General features: G+C 40.0%; 1 protein-coding gene across 5 annotated transcripts; it reads left to right on the top strand.

The window, feature by feature from the left end:
• Positions 1-2,687: 2,687 nt before the first annotated feature.
• U2AF1 (U2 small nuclear RNA auxiliary factor 1) lies at positions 2,688-17,932 on the top strand. 5 transcript variants are annotated; one of them, XM_088530644.1, is made up of 10 exons: positions 2,694-2,812; positions 5,123-5,210; positions 5,432-5,488; positions 7,517-7,547; positions 8,147-8,213; positions 12,476-12,525; positions 13,166-13,264; positions 14,352-14,485; positions 14,815-14,907; positions 17,190-17,932. In XM_088530644.1, exons 2-10 carry the CDS (start codon positions 5,164-5,166, stop codon positions 17,326-17,328), a joined length of 717 nt encoding a protein of 238 aa, XP_088386770.1. In that variant the 5' UTR covers positions 2,694-2,812; positions 5,123-5,163; the 3' UTR covers positions 17,329-17,932. The 5 variants fall into 5 exon arrangements, with proteins under 5 accessions (XP_088386771.1, XP_088386773.1, XP_088386770.1 ...); XM_088530645.1 differs by lacking the exons at positions 5,432-5,488; positions 7,517-7,547; positions 8,147-8,213 and adding an exon at positions 9,020-9,086 and having other exon boundaries at positions 2,688-2,812; XM_088530647.1 differs by lacking the exons at positions 5,432-5,488; positions 7,517-7,547 and having other exon boundaries at positions 2,688-2,812.
• Positions 17,933-21,666: the final 3,734 nt, after the last annotated feature.

The raw sequence follows: 21,666 nt of genomic DNA, 5'->3' as shown, positions 1-21,666 counted from the left end.
TAATTCATTCATTCTTAGACACCCGTAGAGGGAAGACGTGAGCAGTCCGGCTGCAACTACAACACACCCAGTGCTGTGCAGTCCCCAACCTCCCTGCTCTGATGTGTCCTGTTGCTGGGCCCAGGGCTGGCACGCTGAGCCCAGGAGGACAACAACAGGCAGAAGGTGTTGCAAGTTTGGTGGGGATGGACACCACTGTCCCCAGCGCAAGAGGCACCCCTGGTACAGGGCACTGATAACAAAACGAAGGGGAAAATGTGGATGGGTTTATTTTGCAGCAGTTGGATGTCCCAAAGAGTCCTGGTGTGAGGATTACTGTCCAACTTCACAGAAAAAAATATATATTATTCAAGTAATAGCTACCCATGTAATCATTAACAGAGCAGGACAGATTCTGCAAGTCACAAAACAGGTTTCTCTCTCATTTTCCATCTTTCAGCTTTTACTCCCAATGACTTACCCTAGGAATCTACTTGTGCTGGAGGCATCATAAGATTTCTGATTGTCATGTACAAGAGAACATTTCCAACACATGGGAACAGTTGTTTTGTTTTCTAATAACATCCCCAGGCCAGGTTACTTGGCTGTGAAACAGTGATACAGTTAGCAGACTTGAACACAAGAACTCACAAGTTAAAGCCATGCTTCAGAAAGTGTTTTTTTGTTGTTGTTCTCAGCAGCACACTATCCTACACAAGTCTCAGAAAATGTAAATCTAAAGTGAAAGGTTTTTTACAAGGTAAGGAGAAAGAACCTAGTGAATTCAAATAGTGAAAACAGGTTTTAATTTTGCAATGAGAAGCATTTATTTCAACAAACTTACATAAATGTATTTGACAAATACATTAAAGCTGAAATCAATATAATTTGTTATGCTTAATACATAAAAATAATTTATGAACACAGTCACATTACAGGCTGCTTTTAGCAAAGCAGGATCCTCTGCTTTGTCAGAGCTCACTGCAGCCACTACCCAGACTCCCGAGTAGTTTTAAGCTAGTTTTAAGCTCATGGCAGTTTCCTAGCAGATGGCTGCTCTGATCTTATGCTGCTGTTTGAAAAGGGTTGTCCCATTCCTTCACCACCCTCTCCCCAGCCCACGGCTGCAGCAGTCCTGACCTTCCCCTGTGCTTGCACTGGCACTCATGTAACTGCTCAGTGAGTCAGTTCCGTTCAAAAACGCAGCAGGAAATTATTCTTTTATTTGCAGGGTTTGGTTTCTGGTGGTTTAGGGAGTTTGTATTCCAGTGGTAAGACTAGGTAGGAGGCAGATAAACTGTGAGCAACGGAGGCCAAGAAAGTACATTATCTTACACATGAACCTTATGGGGCATGTTCACGGCAGTGCAAACCTCACATTTCTCCCTAGGTTTCTTTTGTTTGCTTATGGGTCACTTGCTGATTGCAAGTAGCTTGACTGTTGCACACAGTCACATCTCCACATTCAGGTTCAGCTGCCACATGCAAAGAAAGCAAATAAACCCATTTCACTGTGTATAGCCGTTGTCAAAGTATTGAAATGTTACTAAAATTGGTGTTGCACTTGTAAAGTCTATGCACGTTAAAACATCTTTTGTGATCAGCCAGAAATTTAAGTGTTCAACTCACTTTCTCAGAACTGGTCTTCATGTCAAATTTCAAATGTATTGTGTCAGGGTACACTGTAGCAAGCACGTGTGCTTGTGAATTGACTCCAACAGAACTGGAACTGGAATTTTAATGGTATGCACAGAGCGCTCACTGTTTGTTTTCTACATTGCAATTACTCTGCCTTTAACACAGCCCCATTTACAAGGCTTTACTGAAATTACTTTTATTGTTACGACTTTCGGGGGAAACTACTCTCAAAGTCCAAATACTAGCCATTATGTTGCACATTCCCCAAAATAGCTGTGTGGCAACACAGTAGTACAATCTGAAAAGGAAACGGAGAGTGGGAAGTTAAAATGAAGAAGTCCTGTTTCCCCACAGTGATGTTCAAACTGTAGCTCCCCCTTTGCCACAAAAGCTGATTCGATTGTATCAGATCAGCCATCTAGAGCTTTTCTAAATTCCCTTTATAAATATCAAATGCTTTGGTTCAGAATTAAAGCTTTTGCCCTGTAGCTCCACGAAGCTCTGCAAAATGATTAGAGAATTTTGCCCAACTGCTAACCCTCCGTGTTGCTTTCAATTAAAACACTGGGCATTCCTCTCTGCAATTCACCCACCTCACGCTTCAAGCCCTTCAGCTACCCCTGCCAGCGTTCAGCCCACGCTACCCCTGGCGCAGGAGCTTCACTCCAGCACAGGAGCTCGCGACTGCCAAGGCCTGACTCGGGCGCGCGCTCCGCACGAACGCCCGGCTCCAGAGAGCCCCCGTGGCTCCCGGGCAGCCTCCCTACCCCCCCGCGACCGCGCTGTGCCGCGGGAGGCCCCTTCCCGACGCGCCCACGCGCTCCCTCTCGCCACGCACCGCGAAAAGAGCCCCCACTCCCCCCGACCGGCCGGGCGCGACATGGCGCCGCCTCGGGGCGCACTGCGCACGCGCCGCCCCGGCCCCGCGTGGCGCCGGCGGGGCCCGCGCGCGCCGGGCGCGCGGCGGCAGGGGGCGGTGCCGCGGGCGCTGCGCCAATGAGCGGCGGGCGCGGCGCGGCGCACGCGCGCTGCGCCTCCCCCACCCCACCCCCCCGCCCCGCTCCGCCCGCCCGCGGGAGCAGCTTCCGGCGCGGCCGCTGTGACGCGCGCGCGGGCGCCGGGCGGAGCGGCGGGCGGGAGGGCGGTGGGAGATGGCGGAGTATCTGGCCTCCATCTTCGGCACTGAGAAGGACAAGTGAGTGGCGCATCGGCGCGCCCCGCGGCCGCGCGCCGCCGCGGCGGGGCGCGGGGGAGGGCGCGCAGGGCGGCGCACGGGTTCCGCCCGGGCGACCCGTCCGCCCCGCCGCGGTCACCTCCCCTCCCCCCTCCTTCCCCAGTGCCGCCGGGAGCGCGCGCAGGCGCGGAGGGGGGGGAAGGGCGCGCGGCGGGAGCGCGCGCTCCCCTCCCCCCCCCCCCCGCCGCGCGGCTCCGCTCCCTTCCCCTCCCCCCCCCGCGGGCCGCAGCGCGCGTGCGCGAGCGGCGGGAGGGGGCGCGCGGGGCCTGCGCGCGCCCGCGCCCCGCCCTTTCCGCCGCGACCCCCCCCTCCCCCCGCCCCGTGCCCGCGCGCGGCCCCGCGCGGCCCCCTTTGTCCGGGAGAGATTTCCCGGCGCCGATCCTGCCGGGAGCGGTACCGCCCCTGGCGACGCTGCGGCCCGCGCGCTCCAACGAGGCAAGCGGAAGCGGCGCCCGTAGCGCAACGAGCGCCAAGGGCCGCTGCGGCCTGCGGCGCTGCGCGGCGCCCGCTCCCCGTGCGCCGCTTCCCGCGGCCCCTCCGCGCTGCCGCGTGTCCTGCGCGCCCGTCTTGGCGGCCCCGTGGGCCTTGCGCTGGTCGCGAGAGCACCCCCTGCTCTCGGCTTGTACCTAGGGCGTGAGCAGGAGCGGGGGCGCCATGGCTGGCCTTGCCCAAAGCTTCCCCGTTGCCCTATTACAAGTTTCTAGACTGAGTTCAGAGAGGACAGTAAGTACATCGTGATGCCAAGTGTTTGTTCTCAAAAATGTAAAAAAGACCAAGCCTGCTATGATTTATATAGTAAAACATCTTTCTAGAGATTGGATATACTTTAGTACCTTCCCCCTTTCAGTATTGCTTCCTTTTAAGTGCTGATGTTTTTATTACACAGAATTATGGAAAAAAATCAGTCTGAACATTGAACAAGGGAGAAATAATATTCGTTCCAAGGGAGCTCTTGTATTTAATGTGTTTGCGTAAATAACACAATCGTTTTCTTGCCCCTCACATTTTTTTATTCTGTTTTCCCCAGACAACCTCATCATTCTCTGTGAATAACCCTAATATATCTTTGAGTTTTACTGCCATTCGTAAACCAGAGTAGTTTTGGAGACTCCGTTAGGTGTTAACTAATACAGGAAAATCTGTAGTGACTGCATTTAAGGAATGGAATTCTTCCATTTAAAACAATTTAGTCTGTACATGGATATCTCTTAATTATTATTTTCCTATGCATTCTCTGTATCAAAATGTCTTGCTGCAAGGCCTAAAGTGTGTTTTAAAAAAAATCTGTATTAATTTCGCCGGTGTTGAATATCTAAAGACTTTGTGCAACTTACTTTTTTTATATAGGAAATGCAATTTTATATCAAAGCAAAATGACCTTTTCAGTAATCAAGCATAGAGGTTTACAAGGATGCCATCTAGGGCGTTCTTTGGGTTGGATATTACCTGCTTGAAATTCTTTCCTTTTGTCTGAGCTAGGTCTGCATTCAGCTCAACATAACTGAAGCAGCTCGTCAGAAAATGTAATTCCACAAGATACTCATTGGAGCAGTTTGGGTCTGTTTCCGTACACACCTGCGTCCCTTCTCCTTTCAATCATGTCACAGGATTGTAGTGTAGAACCCCAGAACATTTCATTTAATAAGAGCACTACTTTTGTAATGAAATTTTGTGCTGGCAGCAGTTTTGTAAATGCAGTAAAAGGTTGAATAGTTACCATGTAGTGAGCAGCAGGGTTTTCAGGCAAAAGTCACCCAAATGGAAATACGTGCCATGGGGGTGTTCACATTAGAAGCACGTTTGAGGAATAGTGAGGTAAGAGAAAGGATTTTTGGATTCCTTTTCCAGCAGCTGCGGAGTGAGCTTGAGGTCACTGATACAAAAATTGTTTGATGCTTGTCAAGGGGACTTCCTCATCCTGCTAAAGGCTTAAGAGTTATTGGGATATAACTTTAAACAGTGTTTTTTTTTTTTTTTAAAAAGGTAGATGCACCTGTACTGATCACTTTAAAGCACATTATATTGTCTAGACAAGGGATTAAATTTAACTCATCTGAGCAGTTCATAGCATAACTTTTTCAGACTGTTTTTCGCATTATTTCCCATCTCATCCCCCAGTGGTACTGATCGCAATGAAGTGAGATAGACTGGAAGGGTAAAATAGTAGCAACCATCTCATGTAAGGGCGTTTAGGATTTTTTTTTTAATATTAATTGCATATTAATGTGATTCTATGCCAGGATATAACTATTTTGGGTTTTTTACTTGCAGAGTCAACTGTTCGTTTTATTTCAAAATCGGAGCTTGTCGTCATGGAGACAGATGTTCTCGGTTGCACAACAAACCAACATTTAGCCAGGTTTGTTTTCCTTTTGTTTTTCATTCTTGTGGAAGTATATTCTTGCCTCGTAAAACATAAATTCTTAGATACAAGTCAATAATTACAGAGCTCCAGATTAACTAGTTAACTTACACTTACACTTTCAACCCCAGTTTATACGGGTTTTTGCTTTTTTGGGGGTATTCCATTTACTTCTCCCAGCATTTCTAATTATCTCCTGTCACCCTTAATGGCTGCAGGAAGCGATGCTGTTGTAAGCTTGCCTGTAGTAGAGACCAACCAGTGCTAACTTTCAGGTGAGTGTGCCTTCTCAGTGATGTTTAGGCACTTAAGCCATCCCAGATTTTTTTTTTTATCACAAATGATGGCAGCATGTTCCACCTGTCTCAGAGGTGTGAGCTTAAGTCTTTTCTGCATATAAAAGGAGAAAATTACTAAACAAAAGCAACTTCTCCGTCATTAACTTTGCTCTCTGACCCAGGCTCTTAAGTTTGGAGAGTAACTTACACACTTCCTTTGAATGTGAAAGAATTGTTTCTTGAAAATAACCTGCCTGGTTGCTGAGGGTATATCAGCTGCCTTTGCAGGTTATGTCATCTTTGACTAAATTCATCTTGTCACTGACATAGAGCTTGACTGCATGTCTGCTTAAAAAAAGAAGAGGTGCAGTGATTGATAGCTTTTTTTTTTTTGTTATGACATATACAGTTTTCAGAAAGCTTCTTTTACATTCCTGGGGAACTGTATGCTTTGCCTTTTTCTGTCACTGCTGATTATCAAGGCATGCAGGTAAACAGATTTCTTTGAGGTTATTGTAAATGAGGATCGGTGCCTGTGAAAGTCATTGTGCTGTTAGCAGTTTCACTACCAGTAGAACTTAGGCAGCAGTAGAGTTCTTTGCCAGTTGGCTTTAACTGACGTTTTTCTTGGAACAGTCCATTTGGGGAGGATTAGTGAGGCAAGGGCTGTCCACGTCATAGGAGAGTAGCGTGGTAGGGCTGCTAAAATTAAGTCCTCTCATGAGTGGTCAGAGGGAGTTCAAGAGGGAATAAGTATTTGATCTAGAGGGACCATCACTGATGTTTCACCTGCCCATTTTAGAGAACTTAGTAATTGTTAATTTAAGTGTTCTATATCAAGAGGAGCATTGTCCATTTTAAAAACTACTTCATGCTACTAGTATATACAAACAGTGTGCTGAAACGGAATTAATTATTTAGAGACTTAAGTATAGGTCATTGGCATCTGGAAAAATGTTTTCAATTTAAGCAACTTCCACAGTAGCCATTGTAATATATATATTTTAAAGAAAAAGAAAAAAAGAGCTCCTAATCCTTTTTTTTTTTTTTGAAAAAAAAAGAATACAGTAACAGTTTCCTCAGTGCAATTTTAATTTTGCTTTAGAAAATGCAGTCACAAGCTCCAGCTGAAGTGGGTCTGCAGAGCGTATTAGAATCACAGAACCATTATGGTTGAAAAAGACCTTCAAGATCATTGAGTCCAACCATAAGCCCCTCACCACAGGCCTGCTAAACCCTAAGCGTCTTGTCTACGCGTTTCTTGAACACTGTCAGGGTCGGTGACTCTCCACCACTTACCTGGACAGCCTGTTCCAGTGCTTCCCCTCTCTTTCCTGGTGATGCCTGGGATCACTGGGGCCTTGCACTCGGCAGGCGTGCTGGATTGTTCTGTCTTTATCAGACCTGACAGTTGTATAGAATTCATTATAGAAATCTTTATTTGTATGCATGTTGGTAATCAGCTGTGATAGAAAATGAAAGAACAGACATTAATGGAAAGTTATTGCTGCAATATTTTTATCTTGTGTTGCTATTGCTGGTGCAGCTATTTTATTGAAGTGCTGTGTTAGGAAAGGTCATGCAATCCAGAGTGATCGAATTACCACCAATCAGCAGAAACACTGTAACTGTGTGCATGTTTCTGTCTCTCTCCAACTGTAGGCTAAAATATGTTATTTTTAAACCAGGGTCACAGAAACACAATAGCTTTCGTTAGTATGCCCGTATCCATAATAAAACAAGTATGTGATTCAAATGTGATACTACTGTTTCTTTACATGATAAGTGGGCAGCATATGTAGGTTTGACATTGTTGGTCCTGTGACTTCAAGCTCTAAATTCTTATTGTGACTAATAATATTGTGTAAGTTAAGCTTACTTGTTTGGGGATTGCAATTTGTACAAACTAACACTGAGCTTGTATTTAAGTAATCAATCTCAATTTTTGAGCTGCTTACAGTGATATGGACGTTTGGAAATTTTGTAATATTAGTTTACTAACTAAAACATGGTTTGTTTTTTCAGACAACTTGATTTTAAGAAGAACGGTACAAATGTAAGGTTTCAAGTCTGCCTGGGCTAATTCTTCAAGTAAAAAGCAGAAGGGCTAAAAGGATATTGTCCTTATTTGAAGGATCGGAAACATGTGAACCTATGATGCTATTATATTATTTAAACAGAAATTCCACCAAGAAATGTCTGATGCACAAAATGAGATGTAGCCGATGCCCCCAAACCTTATTGCTTGGTGTGACATTTTAGACTCTGTGGCATTATGTATTATATGCTGTGCACATAACTCTTTTTTTTTCTTTTTTTTTTCCAGATGTAGAAATGAATCTGACCTTAAAATTAAGATAAAACTAGGCATATGCATATCAAGTAGTTTGATGTTTTAGGGTACTGTGCCTCACAATTTCCATTTTGAGGGTAGCTTATGAGACAAATGCAGCTCTTTCTTGGTGGTTAATTTAAAACTGTTTTCATAATATGATGGTCTGGATGCAATTTTGGAAGATACTCTGCAAATGCAAAAGGAGATCTTGAGAATAAAATATTACCTATAGCTGTTTGCAAACAAGTTGTCTCTTTGCAATTGTCTATTATATGCACAGCAGCCAGTAGAATTCCCCTTTTTATTTTTTTTCCCCGCAGACCATCTTGATTCAAAACATCTATCGTAACCCCCAAAACAGTGCACAGACGGCTGACGGCTCACACTGTAAGTCCCACAGTTGGAGAAATTTTTTTAAAGAATGGTGTTAAAGAGCCCACTCCTAATTATGAGAAAATAATGTTGGCTTCTGAGCTGCTGACATAAAGCTGTTGCAAACAGGACAAGTGACGGAACTCTTCTTGCGCATAGATCAAGAACTTGGGAAATGTAGGCAATTCGGAATGCAGAAAATGGCTTCATAAGTTGAATCTGATTCTCTGTTATTGTACAGCCTTAAGCTCAGTTGCTTAGTGACTCTGCATTCTTACAGAGCTAAGCTGCAGACATTTCTCAAATTCTTGATTTAACCAAAAATAGGTATATTTGTGATGTACGGTAAGTTTCCCAAAACTGTGGGTTTTCTTTTATCTTAACTCTTCCAGGAAAATGGAGATTTCATGTTATACTCTGATTATTGTATTACTTTTTTTTTTTTTTTGTCCTGGGGTTTTGCTACTAGGAAACAATTCAATAAAACCAAATTCAAACAAATGATAATGCCTACAACTTGAATATCACCTTTGGGTGTCATCTAATACAATTTCTGCCTGAAATCATGTGAAACCCCTTCATAGCAATATTTGTGAATAAAATAACTTTTAAAATACAATAATGGAGTATCATGAGATCTCTAATACTTTACAGTGTTAGGTTGATTCAGAAAGGTCACCAGATAAGCAAAAGTTCTCCTTCTTGGGAGAGAATAACCACCTCTTTTTCAGCACAGACTCGTCTAAAGCGACCCTAAAGGAAACCGGTTTCTTGTTAAAATTATTTTCCATAATATAAAGTTGTTGCGTTTTGTATTTCAGACCATTGCCCTCTTGAACATTTACCGTAACCCTCAAAACTCTTCCCAGTCTGCTGACGGTTTGCGCTGTAAGTTCATACAAGTTCCTTCACTGGTTCCCTGGGCTTGATTGTCAGAGCTCAGTGTCGACTTAAGCTGGTCTACCATTTTAGTTTTAACAGATCAAACTGACCACATTTCATTAAATGTATTGGAAAAAAAAACCTTTTTGTGCCCCTCACCTTCTTCCCTACCCCTACAGATTTGAGGGGAATCTGGACACCACCTATTCATTCAAAAAGTGTTGAAATTGTACTTCCGTTGTAAAGCAGTCTTGATGTACTGCTTTCCTCCCTCCCTTTTCCCTGCCAGTTACCTGCGTCTTAGGATTGTTTTTCTGTATGTTTTATGCTGTCCGTTAGGCTTCACTGTCTAAACAACAGGACAGTGACTTACTGACTTGCTCCAGAACAAATTTCCTGCCTGTAAATGCTCAGAGAGCTTGAATTTGAAACTTCTTAGACTTCATGCAGAAATATGCCCTAGGTTATTGTAGCTTCCATTTAGAGTCTGCATTGAAAGGACACACTTTGACTGACAAATGCTTCCCTCTTGGCAGCTGTCCTTTTGGATAGGTGCATGTTTAAAATTCCTTCTGTGCTTTGAAAATTCAAATTCCAAAATGATGTTGCATATACATATATTTATATGTATATACACACACATATATATATATATGTAGTAAAAAGATATCTTTAAGTATGTTTGAGGAGGGAAAGCCATTGGGGTGTGATCATAAACTAATGACTCTTCATGAGGTAGGAATGGGCGAAAGAAAACACACCTATTTTAAGACTGGCAGAAGTAAAATGACCAAGATTGATCCGCGATTTGTCATTTTGAATCATCAATATTAAAATAAGATGCAAAACACTTTAGAAACAAAAAGGATCGGTGTTATTTTCTAACTAATATTTCTTGTTGAAGTGAACATTGACTGTGTGGTAATAAAGCTTTGTTTGGCTATTTCTTTTTTTGACTTTTGAACTATAGACTAGTTCAGATTAGTTACCAGCATTTGATTAAATTTACTTTGTGAAATCAGTAACTAACTGAAAAGTTAACACTGTTTTTCTGTCATTTTTTTTAAATAATAATAATACCCCAATTAAGTAGCTTAAGGTTTTTATGGCATACAATCACGCGAGATGCATAATGAATTTTATTCATTTGTCTAGACACTTAAACAGTTTTATTGATCTGTAGGCCTTTTTGTTACAAATATTTAGCTGTTAATGCTGTTCTGGTATATCAAAAACATTTAGCTGGACATAGTGAAAATACCCCCGTCTCAATGCGCTGGTAACTAATTTGCACAGAGTTACAGTTTGGTCTGTGAAGCTGTTTAGATTGTACACCTGCGAGAGGCTTAAACAGATCCTCTAGTGTGCTCAGTACTGGTGTTAAACTTTAGTTTGTCTTGACAAGCAGGTAATTGCTGAACAGAGCCTGACTGTACCTGATGTGGTATAGCTGGAGCTCTGTAATCAGTAGGTTTGCTGAAACTCCCTGCTCCATGTTTTTTTTTCAATTTGTGTCCCTCCTTCAGTACTGCATGTATTTTAAATGGATAACTTGGGTAGCTATTTAATGCTTTTGTTGTCATTGTTGCTTAACTGTCTTCCTTTTTATTGCCGTCATAGAGAATTAACCTTAGTTTTGAACAGAAATAGATTTTCTGACTATTTTAATTGGTAGTTGGGCTTCTCAAGGTTCAGATACCAGTAGCCCTGGAATATGAATGTTTGTAAAGCCTGTGCATATGTATGCTTCCCACTTTAGAAGGACATTCAAGTAGTCATTAACTAATTGTTGTTTATCATTTCTTAGACTGACAATGAAATCTCCTTAAAAATTCTCAGCCCTTTTCCATTTGGCAAGAATTAATTATTCCCTGTGTTTCTCATGAAACCCTATCTGACACTTATTTAAGCAAACACACAAGTAAATCCTTAGGTGTTAGTAAGCTATCATCACTGGCGTTGGCACAACCTTGGGAATATAGTTACATCTTAAACTGTCCAGAAATAGTGGTTCAATGTTTGCTGTTTCCTGAATTTGCTATATAACCACGGGGAAGTGGTGGGGAAGAAGAAAGCTTGTAAAAGCAACATGTTTCAAATCCAGAAACATTGTCAGTTTAAACTACATAACAAATGCCACCTTCAGGAGGTGAGCAGGGTGGAAGAAAAGTAATTATAGTTCCAGAGTGTGTGCCTGGTTAATATAAGAGTCTTCGAACAAAAGCATAAAATTCATAAATGATGCCATTTGTACTCTTAGCCAGGAATGACTGAGCTCAAAGCATCAGGTTTTTTTTTTTTTTTTTTTTTTTCCTTCTCGCAGCAGTCTGAAGTGAATAAACGTAGCTTAGCTAGCCCAGTTTCTTGTCTTTTGCATTTTGATAACTGAAGCAGTAGTGTTTGTATTTTAAAACCTAGACTATTTTCCTAGGCTAAAATGCAAAGTTCATTTTTTAAACTGCTCCGCTTGATCTTAATAAAGCCACTTAACTGCTAAAGACAATACATTAAGCTTTAATGTATACAGCTTAATGTACATTAAAACACAATAGAATGGAAGAAATAAATAAAACTCAATCTCAATGTTTTGGAAATTCAGCCAAAGTTACATTGTTTTTATATATATATATATATATATATATATATATATATATATATATATATAGCAGCTGGCAATCAGCACACAATTTTGGAGTCCAGCTTGGAGCATGAAAATAATTTTAACATGACCATATGGCTGACTTCTCTTGCACTAAAAGCTGATATGTAGGACTGTAGAAAAATAAAGTGATACTCAAAATTAAATGAAAAAAATGCTATGGTAAGGCATGGTGTTCTTTGAGAGCACCAAGAAAACCATGTCATTTTAATAACTATTCCAAATAAATTCTTTAAAGCTCTGAGTTGTGTTACATTATGAACTCTCAAGTTCTAGTTTATATGTGCTGGAGAAGTGGACATCTTAAAATGGCCCTCTGCCTTTAGGAAGAGAAAAACTAAATTGTAATTATGCTTTCATGTGTGCTAATCTGACAAAGCACTTGCCTTCTGTTTAGGTAAAATCATTGGCTAGGTAGAGAGTGAGCCTGTACATTAGGTTCAAGTGATATTTAAACATAATTCCCATTCCAGGCTTCATAATTTGTAGCATATTAGTTTGGTTCTGATTAAAGCTTGTCATGATTTGACCATGTCATATAATGTTTTGAGATATTACTTCAATGACTAAAGCTTCTCACAGACACTTACTTTTAATATTCCTATGAGTTAGCAACATGCTATATGGTGTCTTTTATGCTCCAGGTTGCCTCTCTAGATTATATCTTGTAGTAAGATCAGAGTTTGCTCATCTGTAATTATGTATTCTAATCAGTGTGACTCTTTGATTCTTGCAGGTGCTGTGAGCGATGTCGAGATGCAGGAACATTACGATGAATTTTTCGAGGTATGGGAAAGAATTAATGTTTGAAGTACATTGCAATGTTCTGCAAATTGTGGTAAAGCAAAGTAGTTGGATGGATTCACTGCATATCACAGTTAGATGTATTCAGAATAGTGTACTACTTTTCCTGGGGTGTTGATATAAAACTTTCACCTTTCAATCCTAAATATTTCCTGATGTAACCTTTGGGTAGTTTGGCATTAACTTTGCTGTTCTTAGTAGCCTTTATTATTATGATTATATATTTTTTAATTTTAAAAGACAGCAACTTCAACTATGTAGCATTTTGATTCCAAAATCCCCCTCTCTCCTGTAGACTTAAAATACACTTTTTTCATTCCTTGTATAGAAATGAATTTAAGGAAATTTATAGCAGCAGGGCTTATTTAGTGCTCTCAGTGCACCTTATATGTTTCCTAAATGTGGCATGCTTAATGCTTATATAGCTATTGTATCCTATTAGCATTGTACAAGCTCTTGCCTTTTGGATGGACGCAGCACTGCTCCAGCAAGTACTAAACCACAAATCCAAAAAAATATTTTAAGAAAGTCCTGCTTTTGTGTTCAGCAGTAGTTAAATGCATTGCATCATCTGTGCTTTTAGCTAATGTGCCTGAAACTTTTAACTTTGCTTTGTGTTTAGGAGGTCTTCACGGAAATGGAGGAAAAATACGGTGAAGTTGAGGAGATGAATGTTTGTGACAACCTTGGAGATCATCTAGTTGGAAATGTATACGTAAAGGTAGGATACAAAAACAATGCAGTATATTATAGAGATGTCTCTTTAAGGATTTAAACTTCTCTCCAGCTTCATAATATAAACTGGAAAGACCCAAAATCTAAAAGGAATGTAAAAACATTAAGAATTGATGGGAGACCTAAATATTCAGAATCTTTGCCATTTTATGAAAGTAACACAATTTCATTGCATGGTTATAAAGGCAGTCACCACTGAATTGTTTAGTTTACCAAGACTGATTTTGGACGTTTCTTTCAATTGCCTTTTAATCATTTCAGTGCTGAGCAGAAGTTAGTTTTCAACATTATGCGTTTCTTTTCTAAATTCCCAGTTAACCAAAACATCTTGTAGGTTATTTCCACCAGTATCTGGGTGGTTTAAGGTACAAAATCAGGTCAGTTACATTCAGCTTTTAACAGTCATTAGTATCAGTTTTGAATAATCGATACCTACCTCTCACAGAAATTTCCTTGTGTGTCTATTTAAGGAGTTTCTGTTTGGATATATTTATTGTACATTCCTTTAGTTGGAAAGAATGACATTGAGGCCTAAAATTCTTAGCAGCATAGGCCATAGCGATTGGATGTAAAGGCTGAGTTTGCAAATGCCAATCTTGTGTCCTCTAAGCTTAAACTTTGTTTTAAAGTGGGATCAATTTTTCATAATTGCTTTGTATTCTGTATGAATGAGAGCTTCGGTTTGCCTTTAGAGGTCTCATTAATGCCTTAAAAACTTGCATTAATATGCATTTAGAGTGTTAGTATGCTGGAAAGTACTGTAAACATTCCTCTTTGTTTAAAGTTTTATTAGGAAAACATAATATTATCAAATCCTCAAATGCAAACCATAAAACTTAAAAGAAAGACTAAACTTAGAAAAATACCAGTGTTGTGATTAACTCTGAATCCCCATTAAAAATAAAGCTAGTATCTTTACCCCTAATTTCATGGATTTTTCCAGGAACTCTGAAGTAGCTCTTGGTTTGGTGACTAGCCCAAAGCCATAGGTACCACAATCAGTTTTCTAGGAATTGCTTCTCTACCTCTGTCGCCTCTCTATAACATGAGAAAAACCTTGATTTTATTTTTAGTTTCGCCGTGAAGAAGATGCAGAAAAGGCTGTGATTGACCTGAACAACCGCTGGTTTAATGGACAGCCCATTCATGCTGAGCTCTCGCCTGTGACTGACTTCAGAGAGGCTTGTTGCCGTCAATATGAAATGGGGTAAAAAGGGGTTTCCTGTTTGCCAATGATAGAAGGCTTGCACAAAAAAGGTGCTTACTTAAGTTTGGGCTTTATATGTATCTTATGGGTAAGAAAAAAAGCACTTCAGGTAGCAATAATAATTGAGAACCTTCAGCCAGCCTCCGGAATTTTCCCATCTTTTAAGACTTTGCTGTGCACTATTTCCAGTAAAATGATACTTTAATTTTATTGTTTTTAATGTTAGAGTTGAGTAATTTTTAGGTGGCTAGATGACCACTAAGGCTTACGGCAAACCCATACAGTGTATGGCAAGGAATTTTAACTGTATTTCTCAAATTCTCTTACAGGGAGTGTACACGAGGAGGTTTCTGCAACTTTATGCATTTGAAGCCCATTTCTCGGGAATTAAGACGCGAGTTGTATGGGCGTCGTCGTAAAAAGTGAGTTTACTTTTGGACACAACATTCTAAAGGGAAAACCTGTAAAAGTTCTGCATTTCATTTTGTCCAGTGGGATTGTGATAGACGTGCAGATGAAAGGCCTCAAGTGAAGTTAGCAAACGACCAATTGAGAACAAAGGAATAGTCTTCATAGAACAATTTAAGTAACAGTGCATCTTACTAAGAAGTGCTATGGAAGCTGAAGACTAATCTTTATTTAAGAGAAGAGTGAGTACAAGGAAAAGAAGATCTGGTGAGACTTAATACCTAGGAACCACATCTGGTTAAAATACCCTAATTATGAGCTGTTACAGGCTGAGAGAAGTCTTGCTTCGTACCTCTTCTCTGCTTATCCTCCTCTGTACTTACTTGCTCCTGGTTTCTGTTAGAAGCAGGATAAGTGGCTTTTGGGTCATTTTGTCAGAATCGAGCAGTCATTTAGCATCAAGTAAAATCAGTTGTATCTGTAGAAACATTCAGAATTTTTTTCCCCTTTATTTTTGTTGTTTAGTACTTCCTTTAGTTTCAACAGGTAAGGACTAGTTCTTCTACTTCCTTATTACTGCTAACAGGAGTTCACTTGAGCACTTTTTATTGACCCCAGCCTCACAAAATGACCCTCATAGATAGGAATGCTTGACAGGGCAAAAGGATAGTAATTTCACTTAATGGCAAAAAAAAAAGTGCCTTATATAACCTCGTAGAAAAACTTTCACCAGTGCTGTTACTGTGACATCTGTTTTGTGGATGGATTCTTCTGAAATGGATTCAGTCTCCTTGTTTTTAGGAAACTTGCGATACGTAAGATAGGCATGTAAATTTGTTGAGCTTCCTTTATATGTAGTGCAGCTTTGGAGGTGTCCCTCTTCCCCTTTCCATCGCAGAAGGAGTCTAGGTTTATGAGAAAGTTTTTCTTATCAGTGCTTCTAGTTGGCCAAATACTGACCTTTTTGCGGAGACTCATTGTCAATGCTGTGAATATTTTGCTGTGTTCTGGGTCTGTACTAATTTAACTGTGGAAAAAGCAGATTGCATTGTTTAGGCACAAGTATTTGACTAAATACTTTCCTAAAATATCCTGGTTAATATTAATTCAGTCTTAAATGTAAGCCTGTAAGATGTTTGACTTCTTTTTAGAAAAGAGAAAACGTGCTCTTGTTTTGCCTTATGGTTACTCTTAGGAATCCTGATCTCTCAAGAGTTGGGAAAGCACTAGGTTGTTGCCTCTTCTTGCAAGATAGATCGAATTTGGAATATGATTGTTTTACCTGTAGCCCAGTTTCTGTCAGTGGTAAAACAAATAGTTGAGTCCTCCCTGTGATTTTCTTTATTGGCCCCATTTAAAGTCTTTATGAAACTAAAGTTATCACATGCGAGCGAGCGATAAAGCTTGATGCAAAAAAAAAAAAAAAAAATCAGCCCTTGAGTCAGTGAGGTTTACGAGTATGTAATTTAGAATAACCTATGTAGTTCTACACAAAATGAAATATTCAGGTTTCAGTTATGAAAAGGAAGGGTGCACTAAAACTCCTGAATAATGGGCTAATTGAATAATTTTTGACAGTTCAGTGGCACATGAGTTGTGCGTCTGTGTCATAGTGAAATTTGCCTTGCTCCTCTTGGCCACATCCCAGGAACATCTCAATGCAGAGCAGTAATCTGCAAACCTAGACTTTCAGAGGTTCACACAAACACAAATGCTAAGTTCTGCTGTATTTCTACAGCTATTTAAATTTATGCTGTGGGCTGTAAATAGCTGTGTTAGCGATGCAGTCTGGATGGTTTTGATCTTTGTGCCTGATTTTAAAAGTCATGATCCCCAGATGCCGGGAGGATTTCACTTCCTTCTGGAAGTGAAAAAGTCCATGGAGTACTTATATCTTTAAGTGCTGGTTAATGCAGCTGATCTCACAGGAGTGGGCTTGCCAACAGCTGTAGGTTTTGTATAGATAAGACTGCAAGAGCAGGGGCCCCCTTATCGCTGCTTCAGTTAGAAGCTGTGTGACACTGCATTTAGTTCTTCTATGTGCTTTGTTTTGAACATCCATTTGAAGGAGTGACCAGCAGTGCACAATTGTGTCTTTTCACGGGGTGTGTTGACTCCTCAATATTAAATTTGCTGAGTGTGTAAATGCATGGTTTTACACCCCCAGTTTATCTACCCTTTAAATCCCCCATCATGCTCCTTCTTCCCTATTACTTAAACGCTTGAATTTGCCATTGCGTAGTCTGTAAGTTACTGCATATGGTGAAACAATAAAATGTTCCAACTTTCTTTAAAGGCATAGATCCAGGTCGAGGTCCCGCGAACGCCGATCTAGATCCAGAGATCGTGGTCGTGGAGGTGGCGGTGGTGGCGGAGGAGGACGCGAGCGTGATAGGAGGCGGTCAAGAGACCGCGAAAGATCCGGTCGATTCTGAGCCATGCCATTTTTACTGTATGTCTGCTAGAAAGTGTTGTAGTTTGACCAAACAAGTTCATAATGAGATTTTTTTTAAAGATGGGCTTCTGAATAAAAATTTGTAGTGATACAGTATTCTTTGTGTAACTTGTTTCTTGTGGGGGGAGTCTTTTTAATTGTCATTCTTCTATCTTGACAAATACCTGAATTAACTATGCCTGAGGGAAAGGTGGTAAATGTATTGGAGGAGCACCATTTTTTTTTCTTTTTCTTTTTTTTTTTTATTCGGGTATGATTTGAACTGTTGATGAAAATGTGTGTGTATATAATATAAAATATTATATACATAGTAAAAATAATATACTGCTTGAGAAACAGTTACTCACATAAGTTTCCCTTTTCTGCTATGCTGTCTGCTTATTTAGGTTAGTTTAGGCACATTTAAAAGAAAGGCTGTGCGAAGTGCATTTATTTACCAAGTAGAAATGCTTAGTTAAAAAAAAGAAATGTATGTTTGTTTGTTACCAGAAGTCTGTGCTCTGTCTATCAATGTGACTGTGGCATTTACAATAAATCCAATTCCTTGATGTAAAATCTAAAGCCTATTTTCTAAGCACTCTGGAGTAGTTGAGTTGCTGCTCTTGGCTGTTCCAGAGTTCATAGTTCAATTTATTACGATTCTTGATTAAATCCCTTGTCTTTGACTAGGGGGAAATGACCTAGTGCAGTGTGAAGAATAATCATCTTATTACACTGGTTCATAATAGGCAGGTGAGTTGTTCCCAAACTCATGCTCCATGCAGCAGTATGTATTAACATAGGATGTTCTGAAGGAAGTACAAGGTCCTAAAATACAAGGACCAAACTCATGAACATTTTTTTTTCACTGTGTTTTCTTGGCTATTCTTTAATGGAAAGCTTTTCGTTAGTGTTCTGTATCATACTAGACTAACTGGACACTAGTGGAAAACAAGTCACTTTTTTCCAGCTTCACTCGCTTGCCAAGAGATCTGAACTGGGATAAAAGCTAATGGACAGATGGGAGTTTCTTCACTGAAAAAAGGACATTTTTTTTCTGTTTTTTAACTGTTTTGCACAATAGTTAAAATAACTTGTGCATCTCTTAAGGAATTAAAGCTCTAATTGAAGTATTGCTGGAACATCTTGAGAGAGAAATTGTACAGTTGCTGATTTACAGTTTAAATTCATTTCTGTTTTTATTCATCTTGCTTGTGAGATAGCATGCAGTTTTGGTTATTAGTCATTTCTGCAAGATACAACTTTGCATACATGAAGTTTCCTAATACAGTGCATCTTTCCAGTGTAGGAGAGAACTTCCTAGCACTCTGTTATTTCTCACAGTTGGATAACTTGCTAAAAGATGGATCTGTTCCTTGATTATATAAAAAGAAATGCAAAGGATGTGGAAGGATTACATAGCCAGATTAACAAACCAGCTTCTCCCCACAAAATAAGCATAAAACCATTTGGCACTTGGAACTGGCAAAAAAAAATACTGAAAAAAATGTGGCTGTTCTAATGTTTTGTCTCTTCAAACTTTTTACACCAAATCAGATTAAATTTCTTATGTTCATCCTGGATGGTTTTGTCAACCAGATTATGAAACTTCTTTTGCCATTAACTTTTTTAATGAAATGTATCTCTACATGAAGATGGCCTCACTGTTTGCCTTGTGTTGCACGTAAATAAATCAAATTAAGCTCTCTTTTTCACCTGAAATTTAACAGTGCTGAGAATAGATGGCTAAAGTGACACTTGTGGTATTTCTGCGAGGCATTAGGAATTTAACATTGATAATTTAGTTCTTGCAGTTTACAGCATATTAATCCAGTTCCATTTCCTCTTCAATGAGGTTTAGGATTCTTACTGAGCTAATTTAAATTTCAAGCTCAAAAAGGTGAGGATACCCTTTCTGGTTTTTAACATAGCATCTAGTATAATGTAGTTACCATGTTTAAGACCCTGTTTTACGCAGAGATTAATGATGCAAACTATTTGCTCTATAAGCAGATTAGTTTTAAACTGACATAAATGTATCCATCTAATGGCTTTTACTGGTTTAGATAAACCTTACTAAACAGCGGATGTGTTTTTGTATGATAGCAGAAGTTGGATTTCCACTCCCCCAGTACAATTTTTGTTAAAAAGAAAGCCCACTTGGATTCCCCAAACGCACTATTTTGTTGTCTGATTCTACAGCTACCTGAAAAAAAAAAAAGGAAAAAAAAAAAAAAAAGATGTAACTGGAATATGTCATAGGGCATTGAAAGCAGTGGATTTTACTGCACACTCAAGGGAAAAAGCGTACCCTGATCTTTACCCAACAGCCTGGTCAGTGACAGCATTCAGCGCACAAACTAAGCTCATGACATGTCTTGCTAGGTTCACCTGCACAAGACTGAATATTACCTGTAAAATGCATCAGATCAGAAACTTTTAACTGCACAAACCTTGTTAAATACTTAAACATTTGTCCAAACTTGACAGATTTATGGATACAACGAAAGTGGAAATCCCACCTCCTTCCATTATTGTTCACAATGTCTTGGAGTAAGAATTCCCCTCCTTCCCAAAAGTACCTACTTCTCCCAAATACTTCAATGTCAGCTCTTCTGTTAAACAGTGGATCTTAATTTATAGAATTCCTTTACCTCAAATAAGTGACAGCATACAGTATTTTCTTAAATCAGAGTCAATTTGATTGGAACTGTTAATCCCAAATGGCTTCCTCTTATTTGTATTTGGCTCTTATTCTGTGAAAATGCTGCTTGTCCATGAATATGATGTATGTTGAGACTGTAAAACCAAATGGAGAAAACTTGTTCAAAATAAAGCCTTTTTTATAAGAATGTGACAAAAATAATCTCTTTCCTTTACATGGGATGCTGCTCTTTAAATGACTAGTGAGAACAAAGACTGCAGTTTTAAAGTTACTAGCTCTTGGTTTGAGCTGCTACTATAAGTGGTTCTTTGCTTTCTGTTTTTTAGGGTTGGTGGAGCAAGCCTTTCCTTCATTTAAAAAAAAAAACCTATCTGATAAAGGTTAAGTATTGAACAAGTGTAACTTAAAAAAAAGAAAAACAGCTTTGTAGTTCAAGAAAGTTTGCCTATTTCTGTTTAGAAATTAGGATTAGAAATAAGGTTTCTCCTAACTGTGACAGAGGATCTTGCTTAACCGAGTAACCGATAAGGGATTCAGCTTTTTAAATACGATTCTTCCAATGCTCCATGGCTCAAGCTGCAAGTGTCTGAGAGCTGAGGAGCTCATCCATTTTCATTGGTCTACTCTTATAGCAGCACCTTAAACTGGACGTACTGTCTTTAGCACACTAGATCTGGAACTGCTGTAGGAGCACTACTTCAGGGTTAATCACTTAATCCCCAACATTCATAACTGCTAGTAATGCATTTATGGCAGAATTGGGGAAAAGAAAAAAAAAAATCTGTCCTGGAAGACAAGGGTTACTGCCTTTTGTCGTTGACTGCAGGGATTGGACAAAGCACAACTTTACCTTAGCCTGTGTGAACTTCAATTTAAAAAAAAATTCTAGCTAAATGATTGTGGAATAAACCAGTACTGCTTAATATCGTATTCATCCTTGACAAATTTTAAACTATGCGTAAGCATTTCTGGATTCATCCAACTAGTGGTACTTTATTTAGAAATGCATGCAACCTTTTTCTTTTTTGAAGTTTTCAGTTTATTAACTTAATGCGTGTATATAACAGAGCACTGCTCTATGTGGATGCTTCTTCCTTGACAACTGTATGCTCATCAGTCACAGAACCACAGAATAGGTGGGGTTAGAAGGCATCTCTGGAGCTCATCTGGTCCCAGTGCCCTGCTCAAGCAGGTTACCCGGCCTGTGTGTGTCTTCAGATTTTGGGTATCCAAGGTTGGAGACTCCACAGCCTCTGGGAAATCTGTCCAATTTTTCAACCACCCTCACGGTGAATAAGTGTTTTTTTAAGTTCAAGTGGATTTTGATGTATTTCAGTTTGTGCCCATTGCCTCTCGTGGGGTCTGGCCTTGACCACCGTCTTACCAGATCCTTATATACGTTGATGAGAGTGATGAGATCACCCTGAGCCTTTTGTTCTCCAGGTGCAACAGTGCTGCTCGCTCAGCCTCTCCTCAAATGAGAAGATGTTCCAGTCCCTTTATGATTTCTGTAGCCCTCCCCAGTCCCTTAAGCGTCTCGGCCATAAACAGCCAGTTCCCTGTTACTGAAGTCACGTTGTTTAATTCCTCATGAAATCATGACCTCCTGCAAGAAGAACCATTACTGAAAGGATGGAGTTCTCCTGTACTATACAGTTCTGTACTACTGCAGCA

The sequence above is a fragment of the Tinamus guttatus genome, unplaced genomic scaffold (assembly GCF_059628265.1).
Source record: "Tinamus guttatus ecotype Peru unplaced genomic scaffold, ASM5962826v1 Tinamus_guttatus_pri_ptg000384l, whole genome shotgun sequence".
In the NCBI taxonomy this organism is placed as follows: Eukaryota; Metazoa; Chordata; class Aves; order Tinamiformes; family Tinamidae; genus Tinamus; species Tinamus guttatus.
Note: the sequence above shows the minus strand (reverse complement) of the source record. Positions and strands in the feature narration are given on the sequence as shown.